The sequence below is a fragment of the Danio aesculapii genome, chromosome 18 (genome assembly GCF_903798145.1).
Source record: "Danio aesculapii chromosome 18, fDanAes4.1, whole genome shotgun sequence".
NCBI lineage: Eukaryota > Metazoa > Chordata > Actinopteri > Cypriniformes > Danionidae > Danio > Danio aesculapii.
The window spans coordinates 17,221,839-17,246,098 of record NC_079452.1 but is presented as its reverse complement, the minus strand read 5'-3'; the positions used below and the strand labels follow the sequence as shown (position 1 = coordinate 17,246,098).

Genomic DNA, 24,260 nt, shown 5'->3' with positions numbered 1-24,260 from the left:
TTTGTAATAATTAGCCTATTCATATTATTAAATGGTGACAAAGATAAGTATTTACATTAATAAATGTTAGCAAAGATGAAATAAACAACATCAGAACACATCAAAGAAGTTTCCACTGCACATACATTGACAAACCATCAACTGTTGACCATTAAAACCAGTTTATTTAATAATTTGGGTTTTAAGACGCCATTAGCTGATTTATGAGAGAAATATAGCAAACGATACATCGATTTCCATTAAACCAGTATGACTTGAATTAAAACTAAATGTATTGTGTTTTTAATCACGTAATTTATATAGGCTAGGCCTAATATTCATTTTAAATCATCCCAGAGAATCACCATGATAATACTTCTCACCATAACGATAATAAACAAAGTCTTTCTGTTTTTATACCAATGGGCTATATGCAGAGCTAGTGCTTTTCAGCCAATGATGAACTTACTGAGGTAAAATTAATTTCCATATTTTAAAGACATGGTGCAGAAAAACAGTGCTACTTGTTTGGTCGGAGAACCACTTTATATCGTATCTCAGTCAGGCAGTGAAGCCATTTTTTTTTAAGAAATCCGATCTTAAACGTGGCGATTTTGTATGAAATGACAATTAGCCGGAAGCCCTGGGGCTGGCTGACTGAAATTAAAAGTCTGTGTACCCCATTCACCAAATGTAGCCTTGGTTGATATTAGATTAGACTGTTTTTTGAACCCTTTAGCTGCACAAGAACGAGCAGAATTAATAGGAAGCATCTGGAATGACTAACTTGTGAGCTCACAGCGCAGTTTTACTGATAAACGCTTGATTTATGACGCTGAGAGAACAACATTCGTAACCGCCATTCAGACAGCGCCCCCGTGTGGACTCTTCGTGTTTACGCCAGATACTTTAGTTTGTTTGGCGTCGTTTAGTCCTTAACAAATATAGTGCGATTTATAAACTGATGTGAAATGAGGATGATGTTTTTGTGTGGTGTTCAGGAGAAAAGCCGTATCAGTGTGATTACACGGGCTGCGGCCGCCGCTTCTCCAGATCTGACCAGCTGAAGAGACACCAGCGCAGACACACAGGTCAGAAAACAACCCTACACACACTCTCTGCTGGCTTTTGTGGGCCTTTATATGATCATGTACTTTATTGAGCATGTTTATATGGCGTTCATTACGTTTACTTAGCATTGTCATGTAACTGAAAACAAAAATCGCGTTTTCAATTATACATATAAACAGGGTTTCTACAGGTTTCATCGAGACTTAAAGACCTTTTAAGACCATTAATGAAATTTCAGACGTACTCAAGGTTAAACACAAAGGATTTTTTCTAATGGCACAGTTAAAACAATAAAAAAAAAGTAAAATAAAAACAACTGTTATTGTAAGGAATATAATTAAACCATAATTGGTAAATAGAGTTAATAAACTTTTGTTAAAACTTTTATTGAGATGGAATGTTAGTGATTGAATGGGTGTTGGCCTGATTGGGTAGCTTTACAGACCTACTACGCAATATTCAGAATTTAATATTTTTTAAAGCCTATTTTTTATTATTTGAAGGCATTTTAAGACCCTGCAGATAACCTGTATAAAATAGAAAATTGTCAAATTGTCTTTGAATGTTTTTTCTTTACCCAGTGGTACATATTGATGTGTAACCTATTAAATGTAACCTCAAAAAAATTTTTGCTGCTTGCTCAAATTATTTAAAATGAGCTGAATCAACAATTCTTGCTTTTTCATAAAACTTAATTGTTTAGTTCAATCCACTAAAATTTGTAAAAACAATAAAGTTAACTTTATCGATTTGTGTTGAGACAACATGATGGAATTGTGTGGAACCCAGCATTTTTTTTTCACAGTGTATCTTTCTGTAAGATTTAAAAAAAAAAATTATATATATATATATATATATATATATATATATATATATATATATATATATATATATATATATATATATATATATATATATATATATAAACATTTTAACATCTTATCAAATATTCTATTAAAACAGGATATTCAATATTAGGATTTTAAATACAAGTAAATTATATCAGTTCTTTGACATTGATTGGTACACGTTTTGCATACATTTTTTGTTTTATTTAATAAACAACTGGTAATGTTTACTAATTTATATATTTTTTATTTACATATATATTTGCTATTCATATATATATATATATATATATATATATATATATATATATATATATATATATATATATATATATATATATATATATGTATATATATATATATATATATATATGTATATATATATATATATATATATATATGTATATATATATATATATGTATATATATATATGTATATATATATATATATATGTATATATATATATATATATATATATATATATATATATATATATATATATATATATATATGTATATATATATATATATATATATATATATATGTATATATATATATATATATATATATATATATATATATATATATATATATATATATATATATATATATATATATATATATTTTATTTACATAAAAAAAATATATATGCAATATATATATATTTTTACATATATTTATTTATATATATTTTATATATACATTATTTTAACATATATTTTATTTACATATATATTTATTTTTACATACATTATTTGTATATATATAATTTTTATTTACTAATATATATATATATATATATATATATATTTACTAATATATATATATATATATATATATATATATATATATATATATATATTATCTACATATATTTATTTTTTACATATATTTCATTTACATATATTTATTATTTTTAGTATTTAAGTATTTTTAATAATCTAAATGATAATTTTCCTGTAGTATCATTCATTCCGCTGTGGCAACCCCTGATAAATCAGTGGAATGAATGTATAATTGAATGAATATTGTAATCAAAACACACATTTAGAAATGGCAAATCTAGAGAAAATAGGAAAACTTGGAAGTGCTCACTTAAGATTCCCCTCCCACCAATCAAATGCCATACACTACAGTTCCCCCTCCCTCTAATTAATCCCATTGACATTTATGAAATACCATGAGCCGACGGCCGTATGTGTGTGTGATATCCTACAGGCGTCAAACCCTTTCAGTGTGAGACGTGTCAGAGAAAGTTTTCACGCTCAGACCACCTGAAGACTCACACGCGGACTCATACAGGTAAAACAAGTGCGTAAGACTCCTCTTTCAAGCCTCTCATTAACCATTCCATCCATTCATTGCCTATAAGCAGACTTGATTAAAATGTGTGTGTGTTTTCTCAGGTGAGAAGCCGTTTACGTGCCGCTGGCCGAGCTGTCAGAAGAAGTTTGCTCGCTCAGATGAGCTGGTCAGACATCACAGCATGCATCAGAGAAACATGAGCAAACTGCAGTCCACCGTCTGACACACACACAATCGCACACACGCACACACACACACACACACACACACACACACACACACACACACACACACACACACACACACACACACACACACAGAGAAAGAAACACACACACTGACCAGTACACCAGGGATGATCTGATGACATCACAACTGTACTAGCAAAATGCATCCATTCTTACTGGATTCAACATGGAAACACTGCCGTTTACACTGTGTGTGTGTGTGTGTGTGTGCGTTTGGATAATACTGGATCGTCTCTTTTTGTAAATAAGAACTGTTTTTACATTTTTTCTAGTTGATTTTTGACATATATGAGCTGTTGTTTGCACTGGGTATACGGTGTGTTTGACAAGATGTGCTGGGTCATTTAAAATCCTCTTAATTTTGGAAAGCAACAACACTGCACTGTAATGCCTTTGTGGATATTTGATGAGTGACAGCAGAATTTCTGAAAATGTCTTTTTATAATAAATGATATTATGCAATGTTTTCACGACATTGAATTTTTGAAGACAATAACAATTCACAAATGTATATTAATATCAGTGTTCAGAGTGAGTGGTGACGCAGTGGCGCAATAGGTAGTGCTGTTGCCTCACAGCAAGAAGGTCGCTGGTTTGAGCCTCGGCTGGGTCAGTTGGCGTTTCTGTGTGGAGTTTGCATGTTCTCTCTGCGTTCGCGTGGGTTTCCTCCAGGTGCTCCGGTTTCCCGCTCAGTCCAAACACATGTGCTATAGGTGAATTGGGTAAACTAAAATTGTCCGTAGTGTGTGAGTGAGTGTGTATGGATGTTTCCCAGAGATGGGTTGCAGCTGGAAGGGCATCCGGTGCGTTGAACATGTGCTGGATAAGTTGGCGGTTCATTCCGCTGTGGTGACCCTGGATTAATAAAGGGACTAAGCCGAAGGGAAATGAATGAAGTTAAAATAAGTTAATGCAACAAAAATATTTGTTGTCTTGACTTTCGTCTTAAAGGGCACATAGTTTACCTCTTTTTTTTAAATTTAATATTAATATTATGGTTCTTCTGAGTGTGCCAGTTTAGGTTCAGTTTAAAACACAATTCAGATTGTTTTATTATAATGTGTTAAAAAGTGTCATGTTGGGGGCGTGTCCACAGTTCGCTGATTTAGGGGTGTGTTGCTTCACATGTAAATTAGTTTCCGCTTCCCGCCAACGTAACAAGGGGGCGGGGCCATGAGCTCACCCGCTCTGCGTTTGCAACAGAGTCTGACAGGCAGACAGAGAAGGAGCAGGAGTGAGAGGTTCAGCAATCAGTCGTACATATACGATACAGAAACATGAAGTGTCCCGAATCGTCGCGCCACGCATTTTTGAATTCTAAATATAGGTTTCTGTAGCGGTCCGCGGCGCCCAGCCGTCGACCTAAGTTTATCCTGATAGAAACCTATGTTTAGAATTCTAAAACGCATGCTAGTTAAGATCAGAGGGAGCTTCTGGGATCGCGAGAAATGCAAACGGCTGAAGTATAAGGTAGACTCAATGAGAAGTACACAGGTTTGCAAACCTACCTAAAGATACAACCAATAATCAGAGCAATAATGTGGAGAATATTGCTCTTGTGTTGAGCCCAATGAGCCTTGCATCTAAAAATAGAGCTAGGGTGTTCCTTTAGTGATATCGCTTCGACTCACGCTGAAAATGGTGGACGTGAATCAACAAACTGAGGATATGATGACGCGCCTGTCAATCAATATTGGTGGGCGGGGGGACCGCACTCTTACGTAAAGTTGCGGTCGGTTTGAAAACTGCTCCAATTGGTCCACCGTTTTTTATGTTGTTAAATTGAAAAAAAAAAGCACTGGGTGTGTTTATATCACCCCAATATGACAGTCTATACACCATACATGCACATATGTCTGTCCAAACAGCTTGAAAAGTAGATTTTTTACCATAGGTGCCCTTTAATAAATTTTTTACAGTGTTAAATTAAGTTATGAGACTTGTTTCAGCTGTCTGTCACGTCTCTAATTAGTTTTTCTTAATAGTGTTCATGAGCGCAAACATTACAACATCTCTAAAATCAACATCATGTTACACTTACCGATATAAGCTCCGCAACATCAATGAATGAATGTTTACTGCTCCAACATATTTTAAGTTTCTCAAAATAAAACATACTGTGTTCAAAGGGGAAAGGAGTTTGTTTTTAACCCAGACATTTAAAAAGATGATAAATTAGAGCAGTAATCACAATACTGTAAAACTGTGATTTTGTTATCCAAGGTTATCATACCGTCAGAATCTTATACCGGCCCATGCCTAGTACATACAAACAAAAGATTACTCCCGCTTGCTCAAACTACTTCAGAATGAGCAATGTGTTGAAACGAAACACTTCTTGAGGAATTCTTTTGGACAACTTGATTGTTTTATGTTCAATCCACTTAATTAAATCCACTTAAATAAGTTAACTTAATCGATTTGTGTTGGGGCAACATGAATGAGTTGTGTGGAACCCAGCATTTTTTAAAAGCGCAAAAACATACAAGATCATATTTTTTGTCCCCCCCTAAAAGGTTGGTTTAGAGCATTTATTAAAAACAGTGTACAAAAACAAACCTGCATACAATGTGAACACAAGCAAGCAAGAGTCCAGAGACGGAGTGATGTCAAATACATCATCAACTCTACTCCTCGTCCTCTTCCAAAAACACTGCTCGGACTGCACTGCACAACAAAACTGATAATGATTGTCTGAGAATGAAGACTGAACACATGCGCGGGTCAGGAAGACGCTCGGGCTTTCAACGGCCTTCAAGTTTCTATTTACAAAAACACTCAAATGCTACTGAGAGACGTTTGCATGGTAATCTTATTGCCTCTATTAAACACTGACTCATTCCAAGCTTATCGGGTGTGAAACTTTGACTTGTTCTTGCATGAAAAAAGACAAATTAAAAGTTAAAATCTCGCTCAGACACACAAATATATACAAACACGTACATTCAAGCTTCTAGTAATCGAATGGCATTTACATAACATTACAAACCACAGCCTAGCCTAAAGTGCATGGTTGGCCAGAAACACTGGGCTGTCCGTCCTGAAGCAGCAGCTGTTGCGGAGCTTGCATTGGATCATGTTCAAATCAAAACCTTACTTCAGTCGTCCTTCTCAACCCTGATTGGCCGTTTAAGCTCCTCCCCTTACCAGCAATGCAGGTCTTTGATTGGTCGACTGGGGAAAGGAGCTGATTGGTGGAGAGGTCTGGAATGTTGGCTTCAGTTTATCCTCATGCCGTCAACTTCATTCGTCCTGTGGAGACAAATATGCGCGGTTACGACTGAATCAGGAGCTTTTCCAGTTTCCAGGAAATACGGGGACCCATGGAAACCAAACAAAAGGAGAAAGCTCCATTTAAAGTTCACATGCTAGCTTTCTGCAACTTCCTGCACACTAATTAGACCGCTGTATTTACAGGTCTAAAGCTTGTTAGTTATTGTTACTCGTCAAAGCTCTGAGAAACATTTGCAAAACCTACAGGAACTAGCTTATAGACATAACTACACATACACATTTTCAGTAGATTTTTAAAAAATTTATTTATTATTATTATTATTTATCGTTTTTAAATCGTTTAAGTGTGAACAGCTTCTGACGAAATAAAAAAACGATACTTTCACTTAAAGGGATAGTTCATATATTGAAAAGGTCTGGTTTATGGCAACCATTGACATTAGTGTTATAACGGACCACAAATCTCACGGTTCGGACTTTGGTTCCTCCTGTTTTGCTCTGCTTGATGATAAACGAAGAGATTTAAGTAGATTTCAAAGTGGAGACAAAATCTTTAGGTCGGTTCCATTGCATTTTTAAGACCTCTGAAATGCAGATTTAAGACATTTTAATGCTTTATTTATATACTATGGAATTGAAGACTTTTTAAGGACCCTGATTTAGACCTAGTTAGCTACAAGAAGTCAGTTTGGACAAAGTCCCTTTAAGGCATAGGTCTCAAACTCGATTCCTGGAGGGCCGCAGCTCTGCACAGTTTTGCTCCAAGACTAATCAAACACAGCTGATCTGACTAATCAATACATTGAAGACTACTAGGAACTACTAAGCAGGTGTGAGCTGGAGGTGGTTGGATCTAAATTCTGCAGAGCTGCGGCCCTCCAGGAATTGAGTTTGAGACCACTGGAACCATTGACAGTGGTGTAACGGATCACAAATCTCACGGTTCGGATCACACTATGGTTTTTGAGTCACGGATCGGACCATTTTTCGAGACAAATGTCATTTGTTTTCCATTTATACTAAATTATTACTGCAAAAACCATTGATTATAAAAAACAGAACTTTAAAGAAATTAAAAATCAAGAAAGAACCAGCTGATAACAAGGAAAACATTCTCTTTGCCACTGATAATGCTAAATATAGAAATCTAACATTACAACGCATCATATTTATTTTCAATTAATGATTCAACAATTCACACATAAAACTTTCATTATTGTGTGGTGTTCATTATTATATGGTTCATTAACGGAGGATCATTTCTGAAAACCTGTTCAGTGTCATAATTTTAATGCATGTTTGTCGCCACCTGTTGGTTACACAATGTAATTGCTACAACATTCACCAGCGTCAAGTTCTATAAAACTGTGATTTTAATCTTTACCATAAGCATCAGTGTTTATATCTGAACTATACACTGTTCTCCCAGTACTGCGGTGTCATTTTAACTGTTGTAACGAACTGAAAAAGTGTAAAAACTGAATCTCTCTCAATCAAACGCAGATTTGAATGCAGCGCGTCGAAGGATTAATAAACATATGCAAATCATTATTTATCATTCATGTTGCACGGTTTTGAATTGAGAACACAATCACTATGTTTAATTGTGTAGCTTTATGCATTATTGCAGGCTAAACAGTGACAGAAAACACCTTTAAAAGCCTAAGAAAGCATTTAGTTAGGTCCCACCACAACTTTTTCATCATCATTATATTAACAGGAAAGCCAAAATGCTTTCATACATGTGATTTGAATGGCAATCTCTCTGCAATTGTTAGAAATGTTGGATTAATCTACAAGTTTAAAAAAGGTATTAATTTGCGGGTCACGTGCGTTCCGAACTGTGGGTTATGATCCGTTACACCCCTAATTGACATCCATAGCAGGAAAATCTAAATATTAAGGTAAAAAGGCTCCACCCTCTGCAAAAGTGGGCAGGGTCCAGCAACTCATTTACATTTAAAGAGATTTTATTGTTTTTTACCCTCTCAAACTACAGCATTTTAGGAATTATAAAAGAAATAACTGAGATGTGGGGTTATTTGAGCTAAAACTTCAGGCACATTCTTGGAACTCCTAAGATAAGCACTATTGGCTGTTAAATAAAAGGCACTCTGAATAAAAGTTGTTCATTCAAACTAAAATGCTGATTAAAATTTCGTTTTCATTCATCTGGCATTATGAGAAAGCAGCTCATTAGGTTTTGCAACAGAGCTGCTGTAACCCATACGGAGAACATTTGTGACTCTAGTAATGAAATCACATGACAAAAACATGTTATATCAGCACCACAGTGCAGCCCAGCCAATCAGAAGCAGAGCTGGAGGTGAAGACATCAAACAGCTAAATTCTCTTTGCCACTTTCTCTCTCTCTCTCTCTCTCTCTCTCTCTCTCTCTCTCTCTCTCTCTCACACACACACATACACACATTTAACAAAGACATAAAGTGAATACAGTGCACAACTGCAGAAAACACACGACAACATGAAGAAATAAACCACAGAAAGCTGAAACAAGATCAAAAAAAGACACAGAAGGACAAAACAGCAGCTGATCTCGCATATATACTGATCTTCACACACACAATCATACACTCACGTACACACACTCGCTCAAACACATATGCACGCGCTCGTTCGCTCACACACACACACACACGCACACACACTTGCACGCACGCTCGTACGCAGGCACGCACGCCCATGCACGCACACGCTCGCTTGCACCCACGCACACGCTCGCTTGCACGCACGCACACACACTCATATCCTGACACGCTCGCACACACGCTCACATCCTGGCACGCACGCACAAACATGCTCACACACACACACACACACACACACGCACACACGCACACACGCGCGCGCTCACACTCAGTGTTAGAGTGTTAGGCTGTGTTAGATGGGTGGGCATCGACATGTGGGGCACCATGCCATGCTGAGCAGTTCATGCCAAGCGACTAACCACAGAAAACCCCACCTACCTGCCCACCGTCCCCAACCAATGGGCTGCCTCTGTCTACCTGTCTATCTGGAAACCAACCAATTACAGCATCACATTGCAAAGAACAGAGATTGACAGTGTGTGACGTGTACTCAATTAGTGTGTCATCATTATCAGATTACTGCATCAGTGATTCAGTAATTATGAAATGTGCATGAGTGTGTGTGTGTGTGTGTGTGTGTGTGTGTGTGTTCACCTGTGGACAGCTGGCTGTGTGAGCGGCGGCGGGTGGTGGGGGTTTTGGAGGTGGAGGACAGGGTTGATCCTGCACTGCTGGCCCGAGAGATGGGCAGAGGAACAGGAGTCACAGGAGGAGAGTCCAGCTGCAGACACCAACAAATACATACAAATAAAAAATTTAATAAAAACTTCCCACACTCCAGTATTTCCCAACCCTGTTCCTGAAGGCACACCAACAGTACATATTATGAGTGTCTCCCTTATCTGACCCATTCGTTTCAGGTTTTGGAGTCTCTTCTAATGTTCTGATGAGTTGATTCAGGTGTGTTTGATTAGGGAGAGGTTGAAAATGTGTACTGTTGTGCCTTCGGGAACAGGGTTGGGAAACACTGCCATACACAATAGACAAAAGACACCCTATTTTTTGTTAAACTGAAAAAAGTTAAATATAGTCTTCGGGGTTCAGTAATTACATTTTCTGAACATTTGGTTGCTGTATTTGGAGCCAGGGGCGCCGCTAGGGGGGGGGGGGGGGGGGGGGTGTAGGAGGAGTAAGTTAGTATGATTCTAAGGGCCCATACATTTAGGGGCCCACAGAGACATTGTTAAGGGCCCGCTCCTACAACACCCTCGCCAAATCACCTCGGCGATCACCAACACCTACCCACCAACCACCACCCCTGGACTCTTCACTTTCAACTGCGATCACTTCCAGCAGGATAACGTGCCATGTCATAAAGCACGAACCATCTCAGACTGGTTTCTTGAACATGACAATGAGTTCACTGTACTAGAATGGCCTCCACAGACACCAGATCTCAATCCAATAGAGCAACTTTGGGATGTGGTGGAACGGGAGTTTCCCATCATGGATGTGCAGCCGAAAATCCGGATCTGCAGCAACTGCGTGATGCTGTCATGTCAAAATCTCTGATGAATATTTCCAGTACCTTGTTGAATCTATGCCATGAAGGATTAAAGCAGTTCTGAAGGCAAAAGAGGGTCCAACCCGGTACCAGTAAGGTGTACTTAATAAAGTGGCCAGTGAGTGTAGACTGCCCTCTTCCTTCTCTCTTTTTTTTCTTTTAGTATCATTATTTATTTGACTTAATACACCATGCTGCCAACCTCAGCTTTCAGTACTGATCTGTTTATATGCTTAATTTGTATAAATAAATGCACATCATATATTATTTATGCACGTCATATATTGTTTGTTGTACAAATGTGTGTGCGAGTGCTGCACAGTACCTCTACGCTATCATGCGTTGGTGAGGAGGAGGTGGAGGAGTTTTCTGCTTGTCGGCGTGAGGAAGACGAGGGTCCAATTTCAACAGTACGAACACGCTGAGCAAACTTCAGAGAGCACACAGACTCACTGATGTTACCCTCTAGAGGAGACACCTGAAAAACACACACACACACACACACTACAATTTACACACGTACAGCAGAAATGTGATGATCCAGTAACAATGCATTTCTAAGCTACTGTATATAATGGTAGTTTATGTATAGCCATGAATTATTAGCCCTCCTGTATTTTCCCCCCAATTTCTGTTTAACGGAGAGAAGATTTTCCCAACACATTTCTAAACATAATAGTTTTAATAACTCATTTCTAATAACGGATTTATTTTATCTTTGCCATGATGACAGTAAATAATATTTGACTTGATATTTTTCAAGATACTATATTCAGCTTACAGTGACATTTAAAGGCTTAACTGGGTTAATTAGGCAAGTTAGGTTAATTAGGCAAGTTAGGGTAATTAGGCATGTAATTGTATAGCGATGGTTTGTTCTGTAGACAATCTAAAACAAATATTGCTTAAGGAGGCTAATAATATTGACTTTAAATGGCTAGCAGACAAACAGACTGCTTTTATTCTAGCTAAAATAAAACAAATAAGACTGTCTCCAGAAGAAAAAATATTATAGAAAATCCTGTGAAAAATTCCTTGCTTTGATATGGGAAATATTTGAAAAAAGAAGAAAAAAACAACACAAGAGGGCTAACATTTTGGGCTCCACCTGTATATATTTTTTGTAACGAAAGTCTGTAAAAAGAAAATGCAACTCGTCCTAGAGGTGTTTGTGATTACAATTTGAGAGCTCAACATAAAATACCAGCAGATAAATGTTGTCAAGCAGAGAGTTTGCTAATATTTCAGTTTAATATATGTTTTATAAATCCAACAACACACTTCTTCAGAATCTGAGGAGATTTGTGGAGAGAATGTGCGCAAAACTGCTTAAAATACCTTTTCTGCTCATTCTGTACAAAGTGCAGGCTTTATCCCATAAATTCAATATAATCCACTTTAAAAGTGTGGAGATTTAGAGCCATTATAAACCTGCTAACCCCTCTATTCATAGCGTTCACATGCTTAAAGGGATAGTTCACCAAAAACTTAAACTCTGACATCATCCTTTACTTGCTCCAAACCTGAGTTTCTTTCTTCTGTTGAACACAAAGGAAGACATACAGAAGAATTGTGCCATTGACTTGAATAGTATTTTGTAGGGATGTCCAGATTCGATCACGTGACTGGAAATCGGGGGAAATCGGATGTTACCACCAGATCAGGAATCTTGTGTGTGTGTGCGTATGTGTATGTGTGTATAATATATATTATATATATTATATATATATATATATATATTATATATATATATATATATATATATATATATATATATTATATATATATATATATATATATATATATATATATATATATATATATATATACTCATTATTTTTTAACACATCTATAGTTATGCGGTGACACAAAGTTAGACCTCTTTCTTGACTTCACACAGAAACAGCAACGCTTGCGGCATGACATCACTTTGTTGCAGAGACGCTATTGGTTAAATGCTGGCAAAGTAGAACAGAGAAGCAGCTTGAAGCAGAAAGTGCGAGTACGTCTGCGGTCTGGAGGTACTATAAAGTTGATGGCGACAACATTGCCAAAGCAAACTGTGAGATATGTAAACCTGGGATTGCCTGCCGGGTATTTTAAGTTGAGGTGCTCTTTTTTTTTTGTATTTTTATTGTTGCAGTAGTGAAAAATTGACGTTATTTATGACTTGATTGTTCAAGATACCTCACAGAAGGGCTCTGTTTGTTAACAGAGTTGTTGAATGTTAAAATAAGGAGAATAAAAAAAAAAGGAACATCCTGGATCTGTTTCTTCGCTCTTTTTTATTCTTTTTTTATGTGTTACAGAAGTATTGGATCGGGTTTCGGTGTTGGTAGATACTCAAAACCAAATGACTTGAACTCAAGGGCAAAAAAACTTGATAGGGACATCTCTAGTATTTTGTGTTCTTACTATCGATGTTAATGGCTGCTTAGTACAACATTCTTCAGAATATCTTGCTTTGTATTCAACAGAAATTTTTTTTTTATTTAGAACCACTTGAGTGTAAATAAGTAGTGAAGATTTATTTTGTGGTGAACTATAGATTTAATCTCTACTGTCCAATCACAATTAAAGGTAAGAAAAAACCTTAAATAATAATAATGATAATAATAATAATAATAATAATAATAATAATAATAATAATAATAATAATAATAATAATATGATACGCTCACAAACTGGGTTTGAACTGACAGTCTGAATAAGACCTAGATCTCTGTATTTATACCTACAGTTTATTTAGTTTATTAGTTTATTTAGTTTATTAGTTTAGTCAAATATTGTCATGTAATATAATATTATGTTGCCCTACGTTTATGTTCTTCTAGAGATCTTTGCTTTATATTTGTGAAAAGATTAGTTTGTTTTGTAAATGAAGTACAATTGCTTCTTTTGGATCCAGTGATACAAGACACATTTGGGTTTAAGTAAATTAAAATGTTATTTTTTTGGGTGAACTACTGTATATTGGGTCACATTAAAGGGATAGTTCACCCAAAAAAGAAAATCTCCAGTTAATTTACTCACCCACAGGTAGTTCAAGATGTAGATGATTTTTTTTTCTTCAGATTTCAGATTTTGAGCTGAATCTGTTGTCCTTGGTGATTCATATGGCAGTGAATGCGGACAGGTTTTTTAGATTAAAAATAAACACGTATTGTACAAACAAGATCAAATCAATAGCCGTGGCTCCTGATGGCACACTGAGGTCTTATAAAGTGAAATGATTAGTACGTATAAGAAATGTAATATTATTTACAATATTATCATTAGCTTTAATCCAAAAGATCTCAATGAATGTTTAATTCCTTAGCTTAAATCATTTAGAACCACTTGAGTGAAATTAAGTACAATTTTTTTTTAATTTTAAGAAAGAATTAATTTTATTTTATTTAGGGGTGAACTATAGCTTTAAGCAAAAAACGTATATTTTTATGCATACATACATACATATATATTATTATTTTTTTAAATATTACATTAAGGATTGAGTTTATAATATGATACACTCAAAGACTGGGTTTGAACTGACAGTCTGAATAGGACCTTAGATCTCTGTATTTATACCTACAGTTTATTTAGTTACTCGTCAGATATTGTCATGTAATATAGTATTATGTTGCCCTACGTTTATGTTCTTCTAGAGATCTTTGCTTTATATTTGTGAAAAGATTAGTTTGCTTTGTAAATGAAGTTAAATAGCTTCTTTTGGATTCAGTGATGCGTCGATTTAAGTAAATGGAAATGTTCATTTTTTGGGTGAACTACTGTATATTGGGCCACATTAAGGTATAGTTCACCCAAAAAAGAAAATCTCCAGTTAATTTACTCACCCACAGGTCACCAAGAAGTAAGGACTTTTTTTTTGTTCAGATTTCAGATTTTGAGCTGAATCTGTTGTCTTTGGTGATTCATATAATGGCAGTGAATGCTGACAGGTTTTTTAGATTAAAAATAAACATACAAATGAGGCCAAATCAATAGCCATGGCTCCTGATGACACACTGAGGTCCTACAAAGCGAAACGATTAGTATGTGTAAGAAATTAAATATTATTTTTTACAATATTATTATTAGCTTTAATCCAACAGATCTCTGTGAATGCAGTATGTTTGCAGTCCAGTCACTTTTGATGATGATTTTTTATTTTTGGGTGAACTATCCCTTTAAAAGGAGCTGCTTTGAAATGTGCAGTTTTTATTCGATGTTTGAGGTAATCTCAACTAAACATGAAGAGACGGCATGGTATTGAGTAGCCCCTCCCCTTAAAAAAACAGCCAATAGCATTTTATCACAGCTCTGCCAGTGAGAGTGGTTGAGCTCAAGTGCATCAAATGAAAAGAAAGTGAGAGCGTCTTGAAGGGGGCGGGACATGTCAGATACTAGACAGCATTTGATTGGTCAAGATTTGATGAGAAACTGAAGTATAACTGAAATAGACATAGAAAATAATGTTGATCCATTTAGGCAGAAGTGACAAACTACAAGCTTTACATGTTTAGATCAGTCTTAACACGAAGTTTGTCGTTGTTTTGTACCACACTAGCTTATAGACATCCTTAAGACTAGCATACTGATACTAACATCTTAAAAACATTTAACTTCACTGGTCCTTTAAGCAATTTAGACTGTGCTGATTGAAATACTGCAGTAGATGCTGCATGGCAATATTTGAAACTTACTGCTTGTATTCTCGTCTTATTTTATTTAATTTTTTTGGAGAGATGATCATTTGTTTGTAGCGTGAAATAACTCTTGACAGGTGTGCGCTGTAGTTTTTCTGTAAGTGTGTGATTTATCATTCAGACCTGCACCATCATGAGTGTTTTGCTGTCTCCGCTGAGCGAGTCCTGCAGCAGGTACGTGAGGCGTGAGTTCCTGAAGGGCACGTGTGAGTGTTTGGAGCGCAGAGAGTTGATGACGTCTCCCAGCGCCGACAGAGATTTGTTGATGCACTGAGCTTCACGCAGACGACTGCCCTCAGCACCGGATTTGGCAATGCGCTCAGAACCAGCCAGATCCACCAGATTCAGCTTACCTGTGGACGGAGAAGAAAAAAGAGATACTTTACATGTTGTTTTTGAGCTGTTTTTCAGAGAGTGGGAGTGTAGTGTGCGTACCTGATGTGCGGTGGCCTGTTGAAGAGTTGAATCCCGCCACTGTGATGATGAGGAGGGCATGAGAGCGAGAGCTGTGCTCGTTCAGATTAGTGCACGCTGTTGCCCTGTTCATGTGACCCAGGTCAAACACCTGCAGGGTCAGAGGTCAGTGAGTTGATATATACTGAATTAAACTGAAATGAGTTTATGTTGGTCTATATAATAAAAGGCATACAATCACAAAACAAACTTAATCAAAACCCTTAACTCTATAATTACTCTGTAACAAAAACACCTTAAATTAAATTAAATTACCCCTATTTATAATCATTTTAAGGATATTTTAGGTGTAAAAAAATGATTTTGCTTCCCAGTTAATCAGTACAGATTAACAAAGAACATAACTCCACTAATGTCAGACCTGATAAAACTGTCCAAACATACTTACTTAAAAAAATTGCTTGTGTGTACCTTGCTGTCTGATGTTTTATTCTTACATTTGTGCATATATTTGGATTACAATGTGGCTCTAGAGCAGGGGTCTCAAACTCGCAGTCCGTGGGCCGCACGATAGTTTGTGGCCTCCGCCTTGATTTGAAAGTTTAATGTCAGTGCGGCCCGCGAGTTTGATTTGTATGGAATTTTTCAATGTTGTATGCGGAGCTGAACGAACCCACCAATCACGTTGGGGTATATGGCTCTCGGGGGCGGGACATCGGCTGGCCTTGACGCAGGCAGATAAACATTTGTAACAGTTACAGCAGCATTGCCATGGAGTGTTTTCTTCTGTGCCTGCTGGCTGCCTTGTTTCTATTGGGCACATGCAGACATCCGTTCCAGCGCGCTTCAGTCACAACACTTTCATTCACAAGTTGCTGCCCAGCGGGACATTATATGTAGATAAATGTATATAAATCAGTGCTTAATTTGAGCAGGATCTTGCCAGATCTTGTTCCGGAAAATGTGTTTTGTTTTCTGGTATTTATTTTAATTGATTCGGCATTAACTTGTGCGCGGTGAATACCTGCATGAGTGTGTGTGTCTGTGTGTTTGTGTGAGAGAGAGTCTGTGCATGCGAAGGTTGGGTGGACTGTGTGTTTGCGCATGCATGACGGTAGTCACCATGAGCAATGTTAACAATTTTTCAGCCAATCATCTTTCATATTCTTACAATCACTCTCATTGGTTGGTGGTTATTGTTTCGCACGCAGTGAGCAGTGAAAATAAAAAATGCCCTGCCTAAATAATATTTGCATTTTCAAAATTGTAAAGAGGCAATCAAGCTTATTTTCGTTTCCTTAAAACCACGAGTAAATCTGATAATGAGCCTGATCAAACTAGATCTCGAGAAGCTAGAACTGTGTCCCTGCATCAGGATAGTGTGTCAAGTCGGCCACAGAACATGACAGAGGAGCTAAAGTTGCGGTCACACTGGGCTTTGTCTGTGCGAAATTCTGTCGTGTGGCGCAGCGAAAAGGGGTGGGATTAAACAAGATAATTAGACATTAAAAAGTGACAAAAGTGAGCGATTGCTCCATATTTTAAATTTCTGTCCAGAGAGGTCCTGTTTTGATCTTCAATTGGTCTCACGCAGTCAAGTGATGCAATTTCGCAGGTCAGAGTTCACCAAGCTTGAACTTTGCACCGCAGCAACCTGCGAAACTTGACGCATGACCCTACGTTTCCGGTCTGACGCATTCGCGTGCGTATGAATGGAAGTCTATGGGAGGAAAAGTCAAGTGTGACCGCAGCTTAACTGTGGGCTCTTCTTGAAGATTAGACAGAGTGAGTTATTTAATTGCTATTTTTCGCTTGGAAGTGAACTGAAATGGCACTTAGAGAGTTATTGTGAGGTCTCTCTACCTCTCTGACAAATTAAATTAAAGTGATGTGTAGACGACGGGATAAAAGAAAAGTAAGGAACTCGTTGTCGCCTAATGTAGTTATCTGCAGTCAATTATCGACACCTGTTCACCGGTAACCCGGGCCAATTATAGTCGCACCGTTATTTGTGGGTCATTTGCATCGCGCTACTTGCTTTGCCTCACACAATGAACATTACATATATTTTTATATGATGTAAAAGTAGTCAAAACAAATGTCAACAACACAGTGATGCTTCTTTTTCTGTAACAACAGCACAGCGGATAACAGTAAATCTAATTATTATTATTATTATTATTATTACTATTATTGTTATTATTATTATTATTTATTACTGATTGATTTATTTTCTTATTAATTTTTCATTGGTTTGTTTTTTTATCTTATTTTGTGTTAAAAAATTCAAATCTTCTTAAATCTCTTTATTTTATTTTTTAAACACAAAATAAATAAACAAATTCGAAATTAATAATTAATAATATAAATAATTTCTTGTGGAAAACCTGATGCGGCCCAGCCTCACCCAGGCTCTGCCTCCAGCGGCCCCCAGGTGAATTGAGTTTGAAACCCCTGCTCTAGAGCATGCTGTGATGGCAGGTTTGCATGTGGTCACCTTATTAATGTCCTCCACGCTCTCGACGGTGAACTCGGAGAGTCCTGGCACATACAGCTGTCCACTGCCGTCTGGACACATCTTTATATCCAGCTTCTCATTAGGATTGTCACCCAGCAGGTTCCTGTTTGGAATTAGATAAACAAAAAAATGCATTAGGAAGGACCGATGAAACTCAGCTTTATCTGTTCGTGCAAAAGAAATGACATAAAAGTGGGGCACAGATTAAAAACAAAGACAAACCGAATCAGAACCTCCACATCTGTTAGGGTTATGCAATAAAGCAAGAGGCAGGATGAGGGGAAAAGTGCATGACAGGATGAGAGTCAGAGCGAGTCAGGGGATCTGGAAGCGTGACGTGTGATCTGTTTATGTCTTACAGATGGTCTGAGAGATTTTAAATCTAATCTGGTTTTACATAAGTGATGACCAGCAGATTTTAACACGCAAGCAAAACAAAAGAAACACAGTGGCACTGGGAGAATTATATAAAAGAGCAGAATCTGCTGAAGTGAAGCATTTATGGCTGTTGCATCATCATCATCATCATCATCATCATCATCATCATCATCATCATCATCGTCATCGTCATCATCATCGTCATCATCATATTTATTTGTAACACTCATATGGTGTAGTTTTAGTTATATTATTATCATTTGTGACAACGTAGAACAATAAATACATTTTTTTTAACACTGTAAGGGTGCAGACATTAATAAAACACAATGAGTGTCTTGAATGTATTGCCATATCAGCTTCTCTGACTATTTTAAGGCAAAACCCGATCAAATTTACAACATTTTATAAATATCACTTTTCTAAAATAATAAAAATATCAAAATAAAAAAAGACATCAAGAGCAATAAATAATACATAAGCTAAAAATTTAAAACAGTTTAAGGTTTACTTTTGATAAACAATTCTACCATTTCTGAAGGATTCACATTTAAAAATATTTCCTATAAAGTCTCTCCAGATAAACATTGTTGCCTAATAACATTAAAAATAGAGCATTCCAAAAATATATATGTTGAACAGTTTGGTTTCTGTTGCAATATTGACATTTTGGGGGAACTTCTCCTTTTAGTAAATGCCCATCAGTGAGTCTCGTGTCTGATAAAACACAAGAGGTGGAACAAACAAATTTAATATCTCATCATAAACTACAGTCAAAACCGTAATGGCTCACTATATTTATGAAAATGTGCAAATATGTATTTTTAGTATTTGGTTTATTGTTAAAAAGTATTGTACATATAAATAAATCATGCAGACATTCTTGGGGATAGCTCATTTAATGATACAAAACACAGACTGATCCATCATTACGCATATTTGGTTGGCCGCTGGCTGGATCGTGTGGTCTGGATTAGCGCTGCACAACGTATCGCAAAATTATCATTAATAGTATATGCATATATGTATTGCAGATGTCATTTGTTTATTGCATTGTTTTTTTAGTCTAAATTTGAGATCAGATGGCAATCTTTATGCCCACCTCACCAGCAGATGCTGTTTTGCTATTGGCTGAAGCGGGCCAAAGGTGAACCCAGAGCTGAAATAAACACTAATGGGCAGAGTAGAGATGAGAAAGGAAAATGACAACAGCCAATCAGAGTCAGAATATCTGCTGAGGTTTTCACTCATTCATAGTGTTTTAAAGATTAAATGTTTGCACCTTGACAGTTTCTTTTGGTCTGAATTGGAATTACTTGGATCTGAAAACTATATTTTTAGCTGTTAAATTTAATATATTACATAAATAAAACATAGCTAATAAAAATAGCATTTCTGTAGGGTAGTGGTTCTCAATTCCAGTCCTCAGGCCCTCCTGCCCTGCACATTTTGTATGTCTTCCTTATTTAACACACCTAATTCAGATCCTCAGCTTGTTAACAGAGAGATCCATGAACTGATCCTTGTGTGTCAAATAAGAGAGACCTACAAAATGTGCAGAGCAGGGGCCCAAGAACCGGAATTGAGAACCACTGCTCTAGGGAAATGTTATATCACAAGAAATATTGTCATTGCAGAACTCAACAACAACACTGCATATATGTTTCCAGTTTATTGCAGCCCTAGTCTGAATTGTGTGTGTCCTGAAACATGTGTGTGGGTCTGTAGATGGATACATCTTGACAGTGTGGTTCTTCATGAGTGTGTTTTTCTCACCGGAGTGTTTCATTGTAGATTTCCACCATGCTGACGGTGATCTTATAGTCCCAGTCTGGCTTCTTCTCAGACACTTCAGAAAAGAGCAGCCGCAGAGCACGCTGGTTAATGCCCGGATCCTCAGGGATGCCCTACAGGACATAATCGTTTTAACTGTATGATATATGAAGATTATTATATTATATCATGTTAATATAGAAAGCTACTCTTGACTAGCTTTAAATAAAAAAAACTACATCATGATGCTTAAACGCATAACTATAAACTATTAGAATTAATTATTTGGTATTTATCAATAAATTTTTTACATATTTTATTATATGTAAAGATTATTATATTATATCATGTTTATATATAAAGCTACTTTTGAATAGCTTTAAATTTAGAAAAAAAACCCTACATAAATGCTGTTTGAACTATAAACTATCGGAATTAATTATTTATTGATGAATTCTTTATATATAATTTTATTATATGTAAAGATTATTATATTATGTCATCTTTATCTATATAATACTATTATATTATTATATGAATCTATTGACTAGCTTTAAATGTAGAAAAAAATGTATGTTTGAAAGTATAACTAAAAACTACTAGAATTATTTATATATTAATCAATGAATGCTTTATATATAATATGTATACAATAATTATAATATGTTAATATTATTAAATCATCTTTATATATATATATATATATATAATATATATAATATATATATATATATAATATATTATAATATATATATAGATATATAATAATATATATATAAATATATATAAATATAAACTACTACTCACTAGCTTTAAATTTAGAAAAAAACCTCATGATGCTTAAGAGTACAACTATAAACTATTGGAATTAATTATATGGTATTAATCGATGAATGCTTTATGTATAATTTTATTGTTTTATTATTTTTTGTTATGATATTTTATAATAAATCTTGTTTATATATATAAAGCTACTCTTGACTAGCTTTAAATTTAGGAAAAAAAACAAAACTATGATGTTTAAATAGTATTGGAATTAATTATTTGGTATTTATCGATGAATGCTTTATATATAATTTTATTATATGTAAAGATTATTATATTATAGCATCTTTACATACAATACTACTAGTAGTTAACTATTTGTAGTAGTTACAATACTAATAGTTAACTATTTGGTATTAATTTGAACTTTTTTTTTTCTAAAGACATGTAACGGTGTTATAATAATTATTAAATTAAAAAGAAAGGAAATATACTGAGGACGATAAATGTTGCATCAATACTCAATATTTACACATTACATTAGTACATTTTTTAGCAAGTCTTCAGCAATTATAAAAATGAAAACTAATTATAATGCAATAACAGATTATATTTTGAATCCGTCCCTTACTGTGAACGTTCTAATCATCATCACTGATTGAAAATTATGATACTGCTCTATTTTCTAATAACAATGACTTATAATAACGTATGAGAATAATTTCTGAAGGATTATACTTCAAATAGCATTTACATTTTTATTATACATCGGATGTATTTTAATATAGCTAATTTTGATGAATTAGCTATAACTTTTGACAGCTTTTTCCTTTTTTAGTAGTAGTAGTAGTAGTAGTAGTAGTAGTAGTAGTAGTAGTAGTAGTAGGAGTAGTAGTAGTAGGAGTAGTAAAATAAATAATTATTTAGGCCAATTTATTTATTCATTTATTCTTTATGTACAATAATTAAAAAATAAAATGAGATAGTAAAATATAATCAACAACGAAAATGTAAATGAAAACTGTAAATGAAAACGTAAATGAAAAAGCTTATTTATTGACTGTCTTTGTCCCATCACTTTAAAATAACAAACACTGTACATTTCTCTATATTTAGGCCTACTTATTTGTATGTATGTTTGTACTATCATTTTAGTTGTCTTTTATTTCTTTAATTTTACTTTCCAAAATAAATCTTCATTGCACATAACAAGTTAACAATGATAGTAAAGCTTGTTAGCAAGTTTTTAATGATTAATGAAGGAATTATAATGCTTTGTTTCATTCTTTCATCTTCATTTACAAGAAGCAGGGTATTTACAGCTACTGTATATTTCTGTCTGTTTGCATCCTGTCCCTTTGTGCCCCCTGGCGGCATAGTCGCAAACTGCGGTTATACCTAAAAACATGTTCTTAATCCTTTAGTGCGACGGCAGTGCCCCTCGCAGCAGTAAAGCTCTTTTTAAAGTGTCACCCACTGTATATTCAAATACAAAACACTCATTTTAACCACATTTCACTAAACTACTACTTTCACAATATTTATATTCAATCAATTACAAATTTTCTTTCAAAAACATTGCAAATTCAACCAATTCCTAACCTTTGCGTATATATGCATACAACACATTTAAACGGAGCAGAAATAAAAATGCACAGACATTAAGGGAAATAAGTAGTGCAGTTAGATACCTCCATAGTGTAGGTCTTTCCAGAGCCCGTTTGCCCATAAGCAAAGATGCATACATTAAAGCCATCAATACAGGAAGTAACCAGAGACTGCACTTCCTGGAACACCTGTCCAATCACAAGAGATGCTTAGAGATGATGACTCCTATAAAATGACAAACTATTGAGAAACTATTGAGGCACTGACCTCGTCCTGAGTGGCCTGAGTGGTGAAGACTTTGTCGAGTTCAAGGTCATGAGTTTTGCCCTTGTTGGACAGGTAGAGAACGCGTCATCCTCCGGGTCAAAGGTCACAAGGTTTTTGGTGTCAGCAGCATCGGCTTCTCCAGCACACACTGGACGTACTCGACACAACACACGAATGTTTCCTGAAAAACAAGATTAATCACAGTGAATCCAACTATATACTTAGAGATGCAAACTAAGAAAGTGCTTCCCGTGAAGTGCTTTGAAATGTGCATTTTTTTTATTCGATGTTTGACGTAATCTTACGGAAACACGAAGACAGGGCGGGACATATATTAGCTCCTCCCCCTTTTTAAAAAAGCAGCCAATAACGTTTCGTTTCATCACAGCTTTGCCAGTGAGAGAGGTTGAGCTCAAGTGCATCAAATGAAAAGCAAGTCAGAAGCATCTTGAAGGGGGCGGGGCATGTCAGATACTAGAGAGCATTTGATTGGTCAAGATTTAAAGAGAAACTGAAGTATTGCTGTTTTTGAGCACACTAGCTAATAGATATCCTTAAAATGAACAGACTGAAACATTTTACATTTGATAATCAAATAAACATAACTGTCTTTACAAGCACATTTTAAGGTATATGCAGCTTTTGCACAAAATATTGAAAAAATTAATAGGGAAAAAATTGATTGAGCACATATGAGTTTATTAAAATCTCTACACTACCGTAACTAGAGAAACAGAACAGAGCATCAGTTAACAGTCCAGGGTTGTAGCGTTGTGTCGCATCAATTGTTTTATCAGATAGTTAAATATCTACATTTGGCGCGCGACTATGTAATAAATAAACATTTACATTTTTATCCAAGTCAGCTAATAGCTAAATGGCATAAGCCTTTAACACGTCATGAGCAAATGTGCCAGATTTTTATAAATTTTCATCAAATGCATTTTCATAATTATACATGTACCAGAATGCTTTGCGGTCTCACCTTTGAGGCGCACCAGTTCATTGTGGCATTTCTTACGAAGGTTCATCTCCCGCTTGTATTGC

General features: G+C 35.5%; 2 protein-coding genes across 5 annotated transcripts in view; one reads left to right on the top strand and one right to left on the bottom strand.

Annotated features, from left to right (window-relative positions):
• Positions 1 to 3,548, top strand: part of wt1b (WT1 transcription factor b) — a 77,835-nt gene extending 74,287 nt beyond the window's left edge. For 2 of the 4 annotated variants that reach the window (XM_056478644.1, XM_056478645.1), the window contains exons 7-9: positions 981 to 1,070; positions 3,118 to 3,201; positions 3,306 to 3,548. In XM_056478644.1, coding sequence (XP_056334619.1) covers positions 981 to 1,070; positions 3,118 to 3,201; positions 3,306 to 3,427 — 296 coding nt within the window. In that variant the 3' untranslated portion in view covers positions 3,428 to 3,548. Of the gene's footprint in view, positions 1 to 980; positions 1,071 to 3,117; positions 3,211 to 3,305 lie in introns of all 4 variants that reach the window. The other 2 variants (XM_056478642.1, XM_056478643.1) reach the window with 1 other exon arrangement.
• A 2,330-nt stretch (positions 3,549 to 5,878) lies between these two features.
• kifc3 (kinesin family member C3) overlaps positions 5,879 to 24,260 on the bottom strand; it is a 69,712-nt gene continuing 51,330 nt past the window's right edge. The window contains 12 exon segments of the mRNA XM_056478059.1: positions 5,879 to 6,704; positions 9,674 to 9,720; positions 9,890 to 10,016; positions 11,125 to 11,277; positions 15,614 to 15,843; positions 15,926 to 16,055; positions 18,402 to 18,525; positions 20,577 to 20,707; positions 23,030 to 23,134; positions 23,214 to 23,296; positions 23,299 to 23,394; positions 24,199 to 24,258. Coding sequence (XP_056334034.1) covers positions 6,696 to 6,704; positions 9,674 to 9,720; positions 9,890 to 10,016; positions 11,125 to 11,277; positions 15,614 to 15,843; positions 15,926 to 16,055; positions 18,402 to 18,525; positions 20,577 to 20,707; positions 23,030 to 23,134; positions 23,214 to 23,296; positions 23,299 to 23,394; positions 24,199 to 24,258 — 1,295 coding nt within the window. The 3' untranslated portion in view covers positions 5,879 to 6,695.